Below are 19,070 nucleotides of genomic sequence, written 5' to 3'. Positions count from 1 at the left end.
CCCAAGCTAATGAGAAGAGATGATGCTGGAGGGGAAACCATATCACACCTAAATGATGTTCGAGAAGAAACAGCTGACTGTAGGGCTGCTGCTCCTGCCACCACCAGACAGATGGGACGCGCAGCCCCAGGGCCCAGGAAGATGACTTAACATAAATGAGGAAAAGGACAAAGATGTCCCAGAGAAAGTAACAGCAAAATTCATGTTGAAAAACCCCTGGGAGATATTTCACAACACTGGAAGTGCAAAGGATAAAATGTTGGGAGCCGATCCAAACTTACAAAGGAGTGTACAGTTAGGGGTACCTGGGTGGCTCAGTCGGTTAAGCGTCCCGACTTCGGCTTGGGTATGATCTCACGGTTCACGAGTTCAAGCCCAGCATCAGGCTCTCTGCTGTCAGCACAGAGCCCACTTCAGAAACTCTGTCCCCAACTCCCCCTGCTCCTTCCCCACTTGTGTGTGTGCACTCTTTCAAAAATACATAAACACTGGGGCACCTGGATGGCTCAGTCGGTTAGGCGTCCGACTTCAGCTCAGGTCATGATCTCACGGTCTGTGAGTTCAAGCCCTGAATCGGGCTCTATGCTCACAGCTCAAGAGCCTGCTTCGGAATCTGTGTCTCCCTCTCTCTCTGCCCCTGCCCCCCCTCGTGCTCTGTCTCTCTCAAAAATAAATATTAAAAAAAATTTTTTTTAATACATACATGTTAAAGAAAAAAAACAAAAGGAATATACAAGGCACCAAGGCATAGAAAAGACGTTCATTCTGTATCCTAAATTCTACTTAGGAGATGGAAGCAGGCGCTGTTCACGCCACTCCTGAACACTTTCTTAATCACAGTGCACTAAATACTAGTTTTACAACTGGCTTCGTTTCCATGTACATCTGAAACTGACAAGTTTTAATGTTTTGAGAAACATTTTTATTTAAAAACAATTTTTTACTATTTTTGAGAAAGAGTGAGTGAGAGAACATGAGCAGGGGAGGGACAGAAAGAGGGAGACCCAGAATCTGAAGCAGGCTCCAGGCTCCGAGCTGTCAGCACAGAGCCTGATGTGGGGCTCAAACTTACCACGAGATCATGACCTGAGCCAAATCAGATGCTTAACAGACTGAGCCACGTGGGCACCTCTCTGAGAAACATTTTTAAAGGTCACGGGACAACTGTAACTTCCCATTGACTACTAACATCCATTTGCATGGTTTGAGCTCAGCATGGTCATTTTTAGTCTGTATGACCACGCAAAGCAATGACTGCCTGTATGTACAAATTTTCTCTCTATAGGCATGTGTAGGCTATATTGTAAAGAATTCCAGGCTCCGAGCTGTCAGCACAGAGCCCGATGTGGGGCTCAAACCCACGAACTGTGAGATCATGACCCGAGCTGAAGGCAGACGCTTAACTGACTGAGCCACCCAGGCGCCCCATCTAATATCTGACTTAAATGGGAGGGGGAGATAAATTGAAGAACCACATCTGCTAGTTTCAAAGACGGCAAAGTACTACACCCACCTGTTTATCATTCAAGCCAGTGAAATTCACGGTTTTACTTGAAAATTAGTAAGCCTTAAATAGGAAACAGATCCACTAAACAAAGCGCACAAGTAGTTCCCAGACTAGGGTGCATCAGAGCCACTTCAGGTGTGTGTTAAGCACAGACCGCTGCTCCCTCGCCCTCCCCGGGACTTCTCTCGGACTAGGTCAGGGCACCAGAGAGGGCCTGAGAATTCTAGCAGGTTCCTGAGGATTTCATGCTGCTTGCCTGGAGACTGCACCGTGAGGACCAGAGCAGTGAATGCAATACTGCGCCAGCACAGGGTGTGCAACTCACTCGGGGTGTCTTGTTAAACGCGCATTCTGACTCGGCACGTCTGGGGTGGAGCCCAAGACCCTGTGCATTCTCACCAGCCCTCCCCCACACCTGGAGGAGCAAAGCGCTAGAGGATCTGCGAACGTATCTTTGAATCAAGCTTTCGTTAAACCTCAGAAAGTTTCTAGAGACACAGAACGGATGTTTCCCCGGTACATGCAGACCAGAGACGGTGCTTGGCTCTGTAACATGTCTGGAAGGAGGAAAGGAAGGGGGGTGTCCTGGGGCGATCACAGGACCGAGAACCAGACACACACCTGCATGCGGAAGGATCGTAGACGGGCTAAGGCGGTCTCCGCCACCGTCCCTCCACCTCCCCCCACGAATTCCTGCTTTCACCCTTTGCCAGGTGCTCCTGTTTACTAGTAGGTGTGTTATAATCATTTAGAAAAGGTTATACATCACGGTTGGAAAGAAAAAGAAAGCCTTTTGACTTAGCAAGATGGGGCTAAAAAGCACAGCCTACAATTACATGTTTACGGTAGACGGTCGGCAGCGGTCACCTCGCTTCTCGGACTATGAAAAGTGTGTTACTGGGAGCTCCGGGAAGGAGTTTAAATGTCTGGCTCCCACAAACCTTATTCTAAGCTCAACTGTTCCTCGTGAAATCAGGTTCACAATTCAAATTCTATTTTAAGCTTCATATTTTCCCCAGTACTAAAAATCCATATACAGGGGGCACCTGGCTGGCTCAGTCAGTGGAACGCGTGACTCTTCATCTTGGGGTTGTGAGTTTGAGTCCCACGTTGGGCAGTTTACTTTAAAAAAAAAGAATGAAGAAAATACATATATACATACGTTTGCAGAATTTTGGAAAAGTTCGCTTTGCAGCAGCTGAACAGCAGACGGTCGCTGAGATGCGTTCTTTCTAGTTAAGAGCTGGATATACTTGGCTTGTACAGGACACCTCTTACTGAGGGATTCAGGTATCTGACCAGTTCTTAAACCTGTTAAAACTTGCACTCGCTCCATTTCTGTTCCAAATGGCTGAAAGAGCTCCAGCAGGATCACACCCAAGCTATACATATCTGACTGGAGAAAGCGGAGGAAAGGGAATTTAGTGGTGAAACACACAGGGAGAGGGTACCCTTTCCTTTGTAAGGAAGGATGGTTCACAGACCTCACGAGGAAGGAAACCTAGTGGGCGGACTCACCCCTCACAGCGGCACGTGTCTGCCACCTGCAGCAAGGGCCCTGAGTGAGAGGTGACTGGTACTGTCACAATCCCTGCCTCTTCAACAGCAAAAAGGGGCATCCACGGGCACAAAGGATGGACAGCCGGGCGAGGGGCAGGGTAACCCCCAGCACCCACAGTCACTCCCATACTACCATTTCCCTGCAAATCCAGGCTTGGAGCAGCCAGAGCGAGAGGTGTGAGCCCACAAGGGCTGGTCCCAGCTACCGCGGTCACAGTGTCCCTGCGGCCTGCTCCGGTGGTGCCCCCTCTGCCTCCAGACACAGTTAAGCATTCTGGGGAAGTTCAACAAGCTGCAGAAAATGTGTTACTTTGCCTGAAAGAGTTTTTCTAGAGAAAAGTCTTTGCCAGATGGGATTTTAGGAACAGCCATGGTTTTTTCTGACAGTTCATTCCTAGTCACTAAAAAGTTGAATGATTCATCAAAAGAAAGAAAATCTATTAGGCTGTTATTCTGAGAAATGGATTTACTTTGACATTCCTTCAAGGAACAAAACGGACTAAAACTCTTCAGTATCTTCATTCTACTTCAAAGGGAATCAAGAACCACAGTTCCCTGTAGCGTTATTTAGCATTTTTTTGAGAAAACAGAAGAAAGGCAGGCTAAAACAGGCTTCTATGAATTCTAGCATCCTGAGGTTAACAGTGACCTTCTAAAGGGAAGGCTCATTTCAAAAATAATTTATGACACCCACGGATTTATAAGCGGTTAAAGTAGCCTAAAAATCAGTGCCGTCAGACTCTGCTGAAAAGCTAGGTTTCCTGTTCCGGCAGTTTGATGTAACAGACAAGGTACCCTGCTCAGTTATCTCCCCAGTTCCTCTGCACGAGAGCAGCCATCGCATTTATCTGTGCTTCTGCTACTTATGACCACAGACTCCGTCTAACAAAAGGGAGAAAGGCAGCGAATACTACCTTGGCATCATACTCGGATCCTTCCAACTGCTCAGGGGAGGCGTACAGACAGGTACCCACTCTGGAAGTGTGCGTGGGCATTCCTACGATCGGAAAAGCCAGACATTTAAACACTGCAGAGTTCACACTGTCTATACTAAAGAACACGGACTCGGAGCAGGGCACTGTAGCCCCCGAAGGAACGATGGTTGCTTTTTGTTTTTATCTTACTTTCGCTATTATATTAAATCTTTGTGATTCTCTTTAAGCCCAGGGGCACCTGGGTGGCTCAGGCGGTTAAGTGTCCGACTTCGGCTCAGGTCATGATCTCGCGGTTCGTGGGCTCGAGCCCCGCGGGCTCTGTGCTGACAGCTCGGAGCCTTGGAGCCTGCTTTGGATTCTGTGTCTCCTCCTCTCTCTGCCCCTCCCCCACCTGCACTGTATGTCTCTAACATTTGTAAAAATTTAAGAAAATATATCCACAAGTTCAATCATGCCTTTTTCCTTAATGCCAAAAAAAAAAAAAAGATAGAAAGGAAAGAACACAACCAAAATAAACTTACTCTTCCCATCTCTATCGATCCAGTCTGTGTTCTTCTGTATGATGTCCGTGCAGGCCAGACCAAAGTCGCCTATTTTTACTTGCTGATCAGGGCCATGAAGAAAAATATTTCTAGGCTGTAAACAAACAGAACAATTCCTTGTTGTTCTTAAACAAATTGTAAAAATGCATAGACATTAAGAGTTTTCAACTCAGGAGCAAGGAGCCCCTCAAAAATGAAAAATTAGAGCAGTGGTTCTAAAACTCAAGTGCACATTAGAATCACCAAGGAGCTTTAAAAAAAAATCCCAATATCCAAGCCATTGCACAGACCAATCAAATCAGAATTCTTGGGGGTGCACGCAGCAGCAGTATTTGAAGTTCTCCATGTTGGGGTGCCTTGGTGGCTCAGTTGGTTAAGTGTCCAGCTCTTGATTTCAGCTCAGGTCATGATCTCACGGTTCATGAGTTCGAGCCCTGCATTGGGCTCCAGGCTGGCAGCATAGAGCCTGCTTGGGATTCGCTCTCTCTCTGCCCCTGCCCCCACCCCACACTCTCTCAAAATAAATAAAGAAAAAAATAGTAATAGAAGTCCCCATGTTACTCCAAGTTTGAGAACCACTAACACAGAGCACACTTTGTTCACAACTGGTCAGCCGAGCGTCAGAATTCCCTGAGAAGCTTTTAAAAACTATCATCTTCTCCAACAAGCCAAAGACTGATTTTCTTTTTATTTTTTTATTTTGAGAGAGAGAGAGAGCAAGAGCAAGCAGGGGAGGGGCAGAGAGAGAAAGAGAGAGAACGAATCCCAAGCAGACTCCGTGCTGTCAGCACAGAGCCCCATGCAGGGCTCGAACCCACAGACCGCAAGATCATGACCTGAGCCGAAGTCGGACGCTCAACCAATTGAGCCACCCAGGCACCCCAGATTTCTTTTTTTAATGAGAACATTTTGATATTTGTAAAAAGCTCCTGGATGATTCTTTTCTGTTAGCCAGGGCTGCGACTGTGAAGGGACACATTCAGCTCTATTTAAGCAACCGGTGCAGACCCAAAACTTCTCCCAATGGAACTAGTCCTGTGCAGGCACAGACCTGCGCCCACACTGAGGGGAGGATGCTTTCTACTCAAAACAAAAAACGTATTTAAGTTAAAAGTTGGCTTTTCTTACTTTAAATGTAATCATTTTAATTTTTTATTTGCACCTATAAATTCCTCTGTTTTAGCTTTGTTCTTTTTTTTTAACTATCGCCAAATGGAGAATAACACAGAAATGATCTCATGCACACGATGATAATTTGGCTATGTTTTTGAGACTGAAAAAAGTCCCGAAACCATGTTTCTATCTGCCACCGTATGACCTAACAACAAAGCTTTAAAAAGTTGAGCCTGATAGAAAAGTGAACCTTGATTACAGATACAAGCCTTCACAGTTCTAGAATGGAACTGAAGGGGTCATAATGAGACTAAAACTGACCAATTCTGTCACAAGTGTCCCCTGAACTTCCAAGTCCCTACTCTTTGAAGTTTTGCTCATGGGAAACATAACCAAGAGAGGCAGCAGGGAGCTGGTGGCCGACGGGGCCAAGCCCCTGGAGGAAGGCCCAGCCGCGGCCCTCCCCATCAGACTCTACGAGGCCATCATGAGGGAGGACTGTGCGGCCATCCGGGTGCTCCTGAGAAGCCACCCCGTCAACCAGCCCATGACCATTCTGGCCAACTCCACCAGCTACCGACTCCTTCTGAACCAGGTGCCCCCCCCACCCCGCGCCGCCGCCCGCTTTCTGCTCAGCCACCTGTAGGGAAAAGACACGCTGCTCCGAAGGCCCACCACCTAATTTGCGCGGGCTCCTCAAGGCCCCACCACACCCGCAGCCCCACGGGTCACCCCCAGTGCACCGCATGTCCAGAGCACGCCCTTCTAAGTCGACGTGCCACCCCCCCTCTAGTTACCACATGCACACGGACACGCGAAAAGACTAGAATGCATTTGGTTGGCACAACGCTGATGCCATCCTCTCAGATATGGTGATGACAGCTGTGTGAAGGGATTACTTTTCCCCTTTTTACATATGCTTTATCATTTTCTACATTTTTATACAATTACCTTTATAGTTATTTTTTCAAAAAGTCACCCTCTCCCTTACCCCACCTTCTTCCCTCATCCTGCTGTCACACTGTGAAGCCACTGATTACATACATATGCATTTTAAGAACCGGCCTAAACAGCTTGGCGAGTCACAGGACACACGCCACGTTCTCTCTGAGACCCCGGAAATGTGGGTGTCACTCCTGAGACTGTAACTCTGGCAAAGTAGGAAAAAACACAAAACCGTACTTGTCAATCACCCTGCAGGCTAATTTAAGGACTAAGTGACTTAGTAGCAATTACCGTTAACTTTCCCCTGTGAGCTCCCCACAAGAATCAACTTCCAAAGCTTTCAGTAAGTGATTTCTGTTGCCTTGGTAAATCTGCATTTATGTAAAACACAGGTTTTATAATAAGAAACTCACTGGTTTGGGGTCCTTTAAAACAGTCAAAAGGAAGGAAAATTTCGATGCACATACCAGAAAAAATACCGAACTGAGATACTAAATACACGTATTTCCTCCAAAACAGTAGGCTGACACAATGGCCCCTTCTCCCTGCACAGGGCTCCTTGTAACGTATTTCGGTTTCTCCCCCGAAGCAGACGCAGTCCATCATCCCCATTCATCTGGCTGCCAAACACCGCAAGGCACAAAGTTTGCTCTGTTTGCTAGAACATGGCGCTGACCCCGAAGTAAGGTAACTGGACAGGGATCACTTCTAAGTGAGGAGACGCATGACTTGGGTTACCCTTCCCGGTCACGTCCAGACTCACCCATCCTTCGGTGTCATGGACTACAAAATCCTTAGGTCTTGAATGAGCCCGTTTCCTTACTGTCTAGATGAGAGCCTCTGAAAAACTGGCCGAAACGCAGGAATGCACACCAGGCAGCCCACTGAAAGCATCCTGAGAATTAAGCGCTCAGCAATGATGCTGTGGAAAATGCGTTAAGTCCTGGTCGCAGCCCTCAAGGAGTTTAACACCCTAAGCTAGGGTGAAAAATAAGTAAACAGAAACACACAACGGATTTTCTTTTTATCACCCACCCCTGGAAAGTACGCTTCACAAAACAGAAGCTTGTGTGGCTCCCCAACCCGTCTTCACCACCTAGACCAATGCCAGGCACTAAGTGCCCGATAAATACTACCTAGTGAAGCAACACCTTCTTGGCCCCATAACATTACAACAAAGTAAAGCCCCAAATCCTCACTATGCTCCACAAGAGCCCCCCGACCTGTGTGGCTCCCCCCTCACTCCTGCACACCCCTGCCCAGCTCTGCAGACCCTCGCGCTGTCCTTCCACGACTGGACGTCACCAACGCGCCCCCTCCTCCACAGTGGCCCCTCGGTGCACCCTTTCCGACCCTTCCACCACAGGCCGCCCCCGTGGACCCTCATAACTCTTCGAACTCTCCCCACAGGTAATTCTGGCCTAGCTACTGAAACGCCTTTCGTGCCAGACTGGCAGGCCTGCAAGGGCAGAGACTGTTTTACCCTATCCCTCCCTAGCCTGGGGCCTTACGCTACATAAATACACGCAAACTGAAAGTCATTTCCAAATCTCAGCAGAGCGGTCAGCTATTCATAATAAGCCTTCCCTTTTCTCTGCCAAATAAAGCAAGTTGGGAGGCCACCCGGAGAGACCTCAGCAGAGGGGCGCACGCGGGCCGCTGTAAAACCCTGGCTGCTCCCGAGTTGGCGCAGGGAGTGAAGACCAACTGGTTTCACTAACTGGGGGCTGTGGGTCTCCAGATTCGACTCTGTCTTCTGTTCCACCTACCCACATGCGGGGAGCAGATGCAGGGCCACGAAGAGCCACGTCGGCGGGGGTTCTGGCCCGGTTCGGCTCAGCTCTGCATTAAGACCAGGTCACACCCAGGCCCACGGAACTCTCCCGCGTGGCTGCTAAACCACAGCACCGTGTGAGGTGCTGGGGCACAGGATTAACCAACATACAGCCTCGGAGAGGCCAGTCCCAGCAGGAGTAACAAAACTGAAACTGCTGTAGAAAGCTAGGCCCCTCTAATGCTGTGACGCGCAGCACCCTGTCCCCCCCAAAACGCCGTGATACCCCGAGGACTAAACGGCCATGCAGATTTCCAAACACTTCTTCCAAGTAGTTGAGGAGAATTACTTCAAACAGACATTCCCTTCTTGAAAACTAATTCTTCGTGTAGATATAATGTAGGTATTCATGGATATAGCATAGACATTCATTGATACAGCATAGATATTCGTGGATACAGTGTAGATACTTGTGGATATAGCGCAGACATTCGTGGGTACAGTATAATCTGTGATGAATAACTATTTTAGGGACACAAGAGGCCTTACCACACTTCACCTGATGCTGCTGCACTGGCCGATCATTTCTACCACGTGGACAAAACCGGGGAACAGAATACAAAGGATCCTCACAGACATTCAGAACGATGCCGTAACATGTCTCCGCATTTTGTGTGAACACGGAGCCCAAGTCAACGCTCGGGTAGACAACAGCAACAAACACTCCCCCCTCCACCTGGCCATAACCTACGGGACCTATCCAGTGCTCTCCATTTTAGCCCAAAATGGTGCCCACATCAATGCCGTTAATGAATCCAGCATGACGCCCCTTCACACGGCTGCAGACATGCTCAACAAGGAGATGATGGAAACACTCATTGCCTGCGGAGCAGATGTTAACTGCGTCATCTCCTCCACTGGGAACACGGCCCTGAAGCTGGCGGTGTGCACGGCGTCGAGCAAAGCAGGCCGAACGCTGGCCGCGGGCGTGAACTGCATCCGTTTGCTGCTAATTCACGGAGCTCAAGTGAATGCCCGGGACCACGAAGGTCAAACGGCTATCCATGAGGCGTGTTTTGGAGGCAGAGAGGCAATTATCAATCTCTTGCTCGAATTTGAAGCAAATGTCAACCTATTAACAAGAAACGGGGAGTCTCCCATCTACATGTACCTTCAGCGCGGTTCCAACATAAGGGACACGGAGCTTCTGGCCAGGCTACTTCATCGCTCTTATCCTTTGAGACTGACCAATAACCACGGAATTCTACCTGCGGGAATCATGCTGCCAGAATTCCACCTCTTAAGGGAAACCCTCATAAAGCTATCTCAAAGACCCTTATCCCTACAGGACATCTGCAAAAGGAACCTCAGGAATATTTACGGTGAGAAGTACAAAGGGCACTTGAAGCGACTTCTCCCCGCGAAGATGTGGCATTCTGTATATGGCTTTCATGACTTAGCTTACCTCCTGAAATAGCACCCCCACGTGGCACAGGCCATGGAATTTCAGTAACTCACTGCACGGTTTCTGGCTAAGACACATACCCGGGCAACATTGAACCCATCAGCTTGCACATCCCGGATGTACAAACCGTTTGGTTCCTAAACTTTTTTCAAAAAATAAAATGATCTGCACATTAACTTTTTGGTTCCCAAATACTCTTTTAAATACATTTTCCACAATTTAACTTTTTGTTCAAAAATAAGCCACTTAAAACTCTCCTGCCGAAGAGGTAAACGTGTTCTTTCTTGATAGCCTGTTCTGATTAAAAATCAGGATAAGCATAGACTTTTTTAAACAGCAGAAAAAAATTGGCCATATTAAATTCCCTTGAAGATACACAATTATAGAAACAGATTTTACCTCTAAGGCTGCAATAATCTATGAGGATTTTTGTCCGCATTAAATACATTTAATGTCCTCAATTATATTAGTACTCCGCACACTTACTACCTGGAAAACCAGTACTAATCCTCCAGGGAGAATTTTCGAGTGCCCAAAGGTCACTGCCTTTAAATTCAATCTAAAGTTCGGGACCTATAGGATGATGATTTACATAAAAATAATGATAATCCTCTAGATAAATGAAAGAGGATACATAATTCCATCTACTTCAAAGAACCAATGCCACGTCCTCCCTGATACGAAATTACTGCTGCTTTCAACGACTCAGCCTCTCCACTTACCTTCAGATCTCTGTGTACAATTCCCATGTTGTGTATGTAAAACACACCTTCCACCACTTCTTGAAAAATTTTTGTTGCAACACTGGCCATAACATAGGGACCTTCAAGTAAAAGAGGAAGTTTTATTTCTCTAATTGTCTTTTAACTCATTACATTAACATCTCAATGTTACATAGTTCTAAATACATTAAACACATTAACATCGTTCAGATTTTCAACAAAATGGAATTCCATTCAACAAATGGAATTTTAACATTCCAAAACGGTTAGAAATTAGACAAGAAGGGCTCCTCAGGTGGCTAAGAAACCACCACAAACCAGCACCCTAGTGAATAGAATTGGTGTCACTAATTTCATTCAAGAGCCCCTGTATTAATTACCTTGCAAACCATTCTTCAGGCATCAGGTGGCTAGATTAAATTAGGTTTAAATCTTCTTCGACCCCTGACATCCCTCACAGCTAATAAATTTGGTGTCCTAAACCCACTGCGGATTAGAGACACTGTTACAAATAATGGAATAAAAAACAGATACATTAGGCTAGCTTGAGGAGTGAGCTTCCATTATGTGGACGTTTGCAATGCTGCAGTTTCCAAAATTGACTAACACATGAAAAATGAAGTATAGGGAAAAGTAAATAATTTAATTCATCTATTACCATGATGATATAACACCTAACTTTAGAGGGTGGGAAAGTTCTGTAGGACTAAAACAGAAATTGATAAAGACAAAAATCCTGGAGTTTTCCAGCTAAGCTATTTTGGTGAATATTGTAACGAGAACTTAACAGCTTTTCTCTTGTCAGCCACTGTAAACCTTAAACAGACTGCTTACTTTCAAGCACCACACGAGACAGGCTCCCTTCTCCTGGATGAGCCTACGTCGTTACGCAGCTCACCTGCCCCACGCTCCCCTTTTGCACCAGCTAGCATGTACCTCAGGAAGCTCAAGTCCTTAGCCCAGTGCTTGAGAAGACAGAAAACTGTGTGAGGGGGTGTGTGTGTGGGTGTGTACACAAGGGTACCACTCACAAGCACCTCTACTACCAGCGCCCCTCACACCGAGGCCACGACCCCCTGTCCACAGGGATGAAGGAGGGCTTCGGGGCTTTCACAGCCTTTCGGAACAACTACCTTCCTTGGGTCTGTCGGTAAGAGGTGCCCATCTCGGGCCCCAGCTAGAGGGTTCGGTGCCACACACGGGCCCGATCCAGGGAGAACACTTTCCGTTCCCTCAGCACCGCACCCTTCACACCGACTGCTTCACTCCTCAAACCCGATCCCATGGGCCGATCCACATTTCACAGGGGAGGAAACAGGCAGAGAACAGCCCCCTGACTTGACCCAAGCCTTATGGCCAGTGAGTGCTAGAGGCAGGATACATACCGGGGTCTATCACTTCTGGACTGTTGGGAATGACTCCTGTAAAACTACACGCGACAGGAAGGAACGCACACGGTGCCGGAGTACCACAAAGTAAAACCTTTGCATTTTTAAGTATTTTTAGAAGAAAAATATGTATCGTGCTAGCTAGCTACATCATACACGCTCTTGCCCTGTTTTCATTGTCCTGGATGGTGTAAATCGGAGACATCCCATACATCATGAGGGACTCATTACTTATTTTCCAAACGGAAGCTGAAAGATCAACAACTCCATAAAACTTTAATAAGCCATTCTTCTTGTAGAAACATCTGTGTATAGCACAACGATACCTGTGCAGCAACGGATACAACCCAACAGGGCACTGAAAACACCCTGCCTACTCCTTGCCACGACTGAACTGAGAAAAGCGTGCCAGGTTCTGATTACATGGTAAACCAAAGAAGCGGTGAACATCGAGGAAATGTTTGAGGGAGGCATTATGTTTCTGCCTTCGCTGGAAGCTAATCTAAGATTCTGGGTGGGTTAAATGACCTATATTTTATTTTTTTTTATTTTTTTATTTTTTTAAATTTTTTTAACGTTTATTTATTTTTGAGACAGAGAGAGACAGAGCATGAATGGGGGAGGGTCAGAGAGAGAGGGAGACACAGAATCTGAAACAGGCTCCAGGCTCTGAGCAGTCAGCACCGAGCCCGACGCGGGGCTCGAACTCACATACCACGAGATCGTGACCTGAGCCGAAGTCGGACGCTTAACCGACTGAGCCACCCAGGCGCCCCAAATGACCTATATTTTAGACCAAATAAAGGGTGACAGTGTCATCCGGAGTGAACAGCAAATGATTAATACTCAGTATTTAGCTGAGGCTTTACTTAAAACCCGGTCTCTTGCGTCCCCAATTTTGGTAACGGAATACACATTAGAATCGACAAGAGAATTTTCAAATAAATGCCAAAGGCCAAACCCTATCCCAATACCAATTATGTAAAAATTACTGTGTGGTCTCAAACAACAGCCTTTTTAAAAAAACAGACTTCACTTGTCAAAACAATGTTAGATCTACAGAGAAATGGACATGATAGTATGGCTCCCACTTAGCCCACACCCAGTTTCCCTGTAATGACACCTACATTAGTATGGTACATTTGTCACAATAATGCACAAATACTGATACAAGCCCACAAACTATTCATACTTCCTTAGTTCTTACTGAATGTCCCTTCTCTGTTCTAGGACTCCGTCCAGGACACCATATTACATTTAGTTGTCATGTCTCACGAGGCTCCTCGGGTCTGGGACAGTTCCTTAGACTTTTCCTATTTATGACGACCATGACAGTTTTGAGAAGTACTGGTCAGACACTTCGTAGAACATGCTCAGACAGAGATTTGTCTGATGTTTTCTTACAACTAGATGGCATTATGGGTTTTGGGGAGAAAGACTCCAGACACACAATGCCCCTCTCATCACCCCTTCTCAAGGGCACACACTATGAATAGGAGTTTTCACTGCAGATGCTGACCTTGAACACCAGCCAAAGTCATGTTGGTCGGCTTACTCCACCTTAAAGTTATTCTTTCTCATCAACGACACCTTTTTGAAAGCTCCCTAGGTGATTCTAATGTGCGGCACAAGTTGAGAACCAGTGTGATGGTAATTTTAGAAATTACTAACCTGAAGGAGTATTTCTAGAGGATATCTAACTACAGAGGAAGGAAGGGGATCTGGATCTTCAGAGAGACAAACTTTTCACCCCCTACCCTTCTGTAAGGATTTCTTTAAGGGTGTAATTTTGCAAGAGTATCACAGTGTCATGTTCCAAAAAATAACACAAATATTTAAATTTCCTTGCAAAGATTCTAAAAGACCTTTTCTGCCCAAAAGCATTAACCTGAATTCTAGCGTATTACTGCTTAGGTATCAAGAAACCACATCTCTCTTTTTATAGACCTCCATTCTTAAAAAATGTTGAAATAAGCACCATTGTTTCTTTATGTTAAAAAGGTGATTGGGGCGCCTGGGTGGCGCAGTCGGTTAAGCGTCCGACTTCAGCCGGGTCACGATCTCGCGGTCTGTGAGTTCGAGCCCCGCGTCAGGCTCTGGGCCGATGGCTCGGAGCCTGGAGCCTGTTTCCGATTCTGTGTCTCCCTCTCTCTCTGCCCCTCCCCCGTTCATGCTCTGTCTCTCTCTGTCCCAAAAATAAATAAAAAAAAAAAAAAAAAAAAAAAAAAGGTGATGTTTTTCCCCTAAAGCACACGGAGGTAGTTCCTACAGTGGAAGACCACCCGTGTCTTGATTTCCCAGCCCAATGTTTCCAGATACAAACGGTACTCACATGCAGATTCGTCCACGTACTCCTGGCCCCGCTGGTTTCTCTCAACTATCCAGTCCCACAGAGAGAGCTGGCACAGCTGCATCTGGATGTGCAGCATCAGGTGGTACTGCACCTGGGGGGCGACACAGCTGGCTCCCACCTGTGCACGATTTGCTCTTATCACTCAGTCAACAGACACTCACCTGCCTACTCTGGGTCAAGCACGGGGCTAAGTGCTCAGGAAAGAGACGACAAGCACGTGTCTACCCAAGAAGCCCCAGGGTCTAGTGAAGGAGACAGAGAAATAAAGGAATACCGAAAACGGTGTGTCATAACCCAAGGGGGCAGGAGTAGGCCCGGTAGGAGAACGGGAGCAGCTCCTGAATGGGACACGGAGGCACGGGGGCTGAGGCTATGTGGTCTGCTCACAACACAAACAGTTTCCAAAGCTAAGACACCATGTCAAAGAATGGCTGTGTGGTATTCAACTCTCTGTATACCTCAAGGTATACGCACTGTGGTGGCTTCACCGGGTCCATAAATAACTTGTTCAAGGAAAAGGTAAGCAAAAATTAAGCTTGCTAGAGCCCATTTAGGTGCCGAGGAAAATCCCCCAAATGTAATACAGGGAAATGAAATGGTTTTGATGAACAGTCCCTCACACGCAACTCCTTTGGATTCGGAGGACTCCGCTCAAAGTTTTGTGTTTCGTGAAAAGCACATGCACAGAGCCACATGGTCCTGGACAACGAGAATTAATTCTGCGTGCATGCATACATACAGATGGCATACAGCTCTGTAATCCCAGCATGCGGGACTGTATGTAGATTCTGTTAATGTTTAAGGTTTTTTTTTTTAAACACGAATTCTCAACACCAGTGAGAGTATGCAGGAGTCTCACCAACATATAAGTGTGACCCTAATGAGTGTCCTGAAAACGGACTTGGGGATCTCTCCTCTCCTCTCTCCTAAAGTCACGTTCCAAAATACAGAAAACCTTTATGCATAAACATATGTGTGCAGCATGATGCTAACACACAACACAAAAAGTGTGAATGATGCTTCCAATTCCAGGGGGCACAAATGAGAAGATCTAGAGAAGGCCGGAAAAGGAGTGGTAGGAGCTAACTAAGCAAAGGAGGGAAGACCCAACACAAGGGCCACAGGCGGGGGGACGTGGAGGGGAGAGGCTGACCAAAGCAGATGAAGGGCGAGAGGGGAGACGGGGGAGGGCAAGGTGAGCAGTCAGCGGGGGCAGGGAGAGGCCACAGCTAGTCACAGTCCTTGACATAATTGCTATGGGTGAGCATCAAATCTTCGGTAGGTTCTGGGAAAGTTACCTACCTCCGTCTGCCCCAACAAACTTAAGTTTTCCGAAGATTCCTCAGTGGATGTGAAATTCTCTTCTAAGTCGGAATGATGCCTAAGTGGCAGCTGATGTTCGACGATCGATCTGGAAGGCAAATCGGCCAAACCATTTCCCTGGACTAAACTGGATGATTCAAATCCACTGGCATCTCTTGTAACTGCATTGGTGGTGTAATTCACCAATCTGTTATTCTGATTTTCAACGCCAGATTCTTCTAAGGACTTTTCTTTCTCTGAGGTGAGCTCGGCGAAGATAATGGATGAGCTGTTACTTTCATCAGTTTTAACATATTGATTTCTGGAAGGAAAAAAAACCAGTAAAGCTAAAAACCAACTTAAAAAAAAGATAAAGAGTAACTCAGCTGTCCCCTCGAGCCCTCAGAATCTTGACTGGTAAACTCCTGAAGCAAATGGCATCAAATCTCTCTAGGAGCAACATTTACTGAAAACACTGACAAGAAATGGCTGAGAGGAGGAAACAATTTAACATTTTGTAACGAAAATGAGGAAAAAGACAAAGACAACCCAGGGCAGGTTATACCTTAACCTGTCAAACTAAACACCAGTGCACACACCTGTCGTTGTCCACGTCGGAGATCACTTCCAGAGATGGCAACTGAATAGAAATTCTATCTGTCAGACAAAAACAAAAACATATCTTCAAGCAGCCTAGCTTTCTAAGTCATAGCCAAAGGCAGAGCTAAAATAACACCAAATGAGGGGCACACGGGTGGCTCGGTCGATTGAGTGTCTGACTTTGGCTCAGATCATGATCTCGCAGCTCGTGAGTTCGAGCCCCATGTAGGGCTCCGTGTTGACAGCTCAGATCCTGGAGCCTGCTTGAGATACTGTGTCTCCCTCTCTCTCTGCCCCCCCCCCCCCTGCCCCCGGTTGCGCGCGCACGCTCTCTCTCTCAAAAACAAATAAACATTAAAAAAAATTTTTTTAATAAATAAAATAACAGCAAATGGGACCACAAGTCTAAAAATGTCAATACCTTCTGGCAAAATATAACAAGCTTATTCAAATGCCTGGCTCATTTTAGGAACTGTAGAAACAGAGCTATTCAACTATGCCCAAAAGGGGCAGCAGGGAGCAAACTTCCTGCAGAAGACCCGAGAGTTACTGCTGTAGGTTCTGTGGGTCTTCCAGGACTCGGCCCCAACTACTGGGCTCTGCTGTTGTGGTGCAAAAGGAGCCACAGACAATACGCAAATGAATGAGCCGGTGACCTAGCAAACTTTTGCTCATTGATGTGAAATCTGAATTTCAGGTAACTTTCACAAAATAGTCTTCTTTTGATCGCTTTTAAACTATTTAAAAATGTAAGAAAACACTCTCCGCTCGGGATGCACAAAAATGGGGGTGGGCCAGGTCTGGCCCACGGGCCGAAGTTTGCCAACCCTTCAGCTACATCGTGTGTGCCTGCTTACCTTGTGTTTGGGCCACGTGAACTTGTTCTATCCAAGCAGTGTGGTAGCCCACTATACTAGGATGCTGAAGGCCGGCCAGGACCTTCACTTCCCGCAGTACCTACAGAGGAAACACACTCAGATCTGGCTTTCACGGACAGCTGACTAACTGTCCCTCGTACCAAAATACCACTTGTTTCAGAGCAAAACAACCGAAACCCATCTGAACAGGAAATCTAAACTACGTTAAAATAATCGTAATATTATTGAGACAAATGGAATTGTTACAGCGACAAAATAACGTACATGTACCGAGTGCTTCATACTTTACAGAGCCCATTTATATTCATTCTCTCATTTTACTACTACCAGTAAGTCCAGTGCTTGCTTCGGGAGCACATATACTATGAGTAAATCCAGTCCCTGAAGGTAAATAAAACCACGGCAGTCACTACGTCAAGGACAGGAGACAGAAGTGGCTTAGAGGACTATGTCATTTGCCCAGGACCATACAACATGTCAGGGGGAAGACCAGAACCTGAACTGAACTCATATTTTCATAACAAGCTATACTGTATATGAATGATTTACTTTAAAGATTAATTTCCCCAGCAACGCTCCTGAAACGTGGTCAATCAGGAGCGTCTATAAAAAATTATGTCAGGGACGCCTGGGTGGTTCAGTCGGTTGAGAGTCTGACTCTTAGTTTGGGCTCAGGTCATGGTCTCACAGTTGGTAAGATCGAGCCCTGCACTGGGCTCTGCACTGACAGTGCAGAGCCTGCTTGGGATATTCTCTCTCTCTCTCTCTCTCTCTCTCCCCACTCTCTCTGCCCCTCCCTCACTCACACTTTCTCTCTCTCTCTCTCTCTCAAAATAAACTTAAAAGAAAATTAAGTCAAATAAAAATTTAGTTTTGATGTTTGTTTTACTGTAACTCAGTAAATTCGGCAATCCACAACACCTAGTATTAATTTTTAAAAAAATTTTTAATAAAAAATATATAAGTATCAGAGCCTAATGAGCACCAGGTGATGTATGGGACTGTGGAACCACTATATTGTACTAATATAACACTGTATGTTAACTGGAATTTAAATAACTTAAACCCCTCCCCCCCAAAAGCTCCCATATCATCTAGTATTTGCCAAATACACACACACACACATAACTCTTTCAAAAGGACTTAAACACTCAACTATTCAAAATAAATACACTTAAAAAACCATACCTTCATACAATCTGTTTTAGTTGCACCATTAATCAGGATTTTTTTAATTGCATAATACTGACCATCTAATTTATTCCTGACCTAAAAAGTAGAGGGAAAGAGAAAGTACATTGTGCCATTAAATTCCAACTGAACAGAGAAAGTTATTTTAACCTGAGCTCAGGATCCAAACTAGCTAAAGAGATAAAATTAAGCGAAAGACAAGCCTCCTCTTTAATAGTAAAGAGTTCAGGGAAGTCGGCCATAGCCAGCCAGACTAGAAGCTTCCAAACTGCAGTGAGACTCCAACTCCTAGAGACTCTAGGTCTGAAAAATGGGAATGTTAGCAAAAAAAACTATGTAAGGCCCAAAATACAATACCACAACTTTCTTCAGTGATACGTTTTCAAGAAAATTAATATAGTTTCCAGAATCTGCCTAAACCACCAGTATGGTTAGGAAAAGGTTAAAACCTGCTGACTTCCCCGTAAATGACAGATCTCAACGAAGAGTAAGCCTACATGATTTCTAGGAATTTCCTTTGAGCGCTTTAAATAATAATCACGAGAACAACTTCTCAAAATGCACTTATTCAAAGTAGGAGGTCAAAACAAGGATGTGGGAAACAACCTTGTACACTCTTCCGTATCCACCTTTTCCTAAGACAGCAAGCTCTTCAAATTCATTTAGGTAACGTGAAGTCTGTGCTTCGAAGGCTACTTCCCTTGATCTAAAAGCAAAATACAAACAACCGATCAATATCAAAACACGAGAGATTCAGGCATCTAGGATATTTCACGTTCATTGTATTATTAACCT

At 45.8% G+C, this 19,070-nt stretch overlaps 2 protein-coding genes across 5 annotated transcripts in view; one reads left to right on the top strand and one right to left on the bottom strand.

Moving 5' to 3' along the window:
* EIF2AK1 (eukaryotic translation initiation factor 2 alpha kinase 1) overlaps positions 1-19,070 on the bottom strand; it is a 32,454-nt gene that overhangs the window by 1,665 nt on the left and 11,719 nt on the right. For all 3 annotated transcript variants that reach the window (XM_058711588.1, XM_058711590.1, XM_058711589.1), the window contains 10 exons: positions 18,882-18,981; positions 18,273-18,353; positions 17,064-17,163; positions 16,206-16,263; positions 15,607-15,928; positions 14,284-14,395; positions 10,564-10,664; positions 4,524-4,638; positions 3,982-4,064; positions 2,670-2,903 (listed from right to left, as the gene is read on the bottom strand). In XM_058711588.1, coding sequence (XP_058567571.1) covers positions 2,670-2,903; positions 3,982-4,064; positions 4,524-4,638; positions 10,564-10,664; positions 14,284-14,395; positions 15,607-15,928; positions 16,206-16,263; positions 17,064-17,163; positions 18,273-18,353; positions 18,882-18,981 — 1,306 coding nt within the window. The remainder of the gene's footprint in view (positions 1-2,669; positions 2,904-3,981; positions 4,065-4,523; positions 4,639-10,563; positions 10,665-14,283; positions 14,396-15,606; positions 15,929-16,205; positions 16,264-17,063; positions 17,164-18,272; positions 18,354-18,881; positions 18,982-19,070) is intronic.
* On the top strand, positions 5,969-10,017 carry ANKRD61 (ankyrin repeat domain 61). Of its 2 annotated transcripts, none has more exons than XM_058711593.1 (3): positions 5,969-6,252; positions 7,195-7,289; positions 8,908-10,017. In XM_058711593.1, exons 1-3 carry the CDS (start codon positions 6,037-6,039, stop codon positions 9,851-9,853), a joined length of 1,257 nt encoding a protein of 418 aa, XP_058567576.1. In that variant the 5' UTR covers positions 5,969-6,036; the 3' UTR covers positions 9,854-10,017. The 2 variants fall into 2 exon arrangements, with proteins under 2 accessions (XP_058567576.1, XP_058567575.1); XM_058711592.1 differs by having other exon boundaries at positions 5,970-6,252; positions 7,192-7,289.

The sequence above is a fragment of the Neofelis nebulosa genome, chromosome 18, assembly GCF_028018385.1.
Source record: "Neofelis nebulosa isolate mNeoNeb1 chromosome 18, mNeoNeb1.pri, whole genome shotgun sequence".
In the NCBI taxonomy this organism is placed as follows: Eukaryota; Metazoa; Chordata; class Mammalia; order Carnivora; family Felidae; genus Neofelis; species Neofelis nebulosa.
Note: the sequence above shows the minus strand (reverse complement) of the source record. Positions and strands in the feature narration are given on the sequence as shown.

Excerpts from the sequence above, each read along its gene's own strand:
- ANKRD61 (XM_058711592.1), top strand. The coding sequence starts at position 6,037 with ATGGGAAACATAACCAAGAGAGGCAGCAGGGAGCTGGTGGCCGACGGG. Across the intron at positions 6,253-7,191 it reads ACCGACTCCTTCTGAACCAG|CAGACGCAGTCCATCATCCC; the intron begins GTGCCCCCCCCA and ends TCTCCCCCGAAG. Across the intron at positions 7,290-8,907 it reads GGCGCTGACCCCGAAGTAAG|GGACACAAGAGGCCTTACCA; the intron begins GTAACTGGACAG and ends TAACTATTTTAG.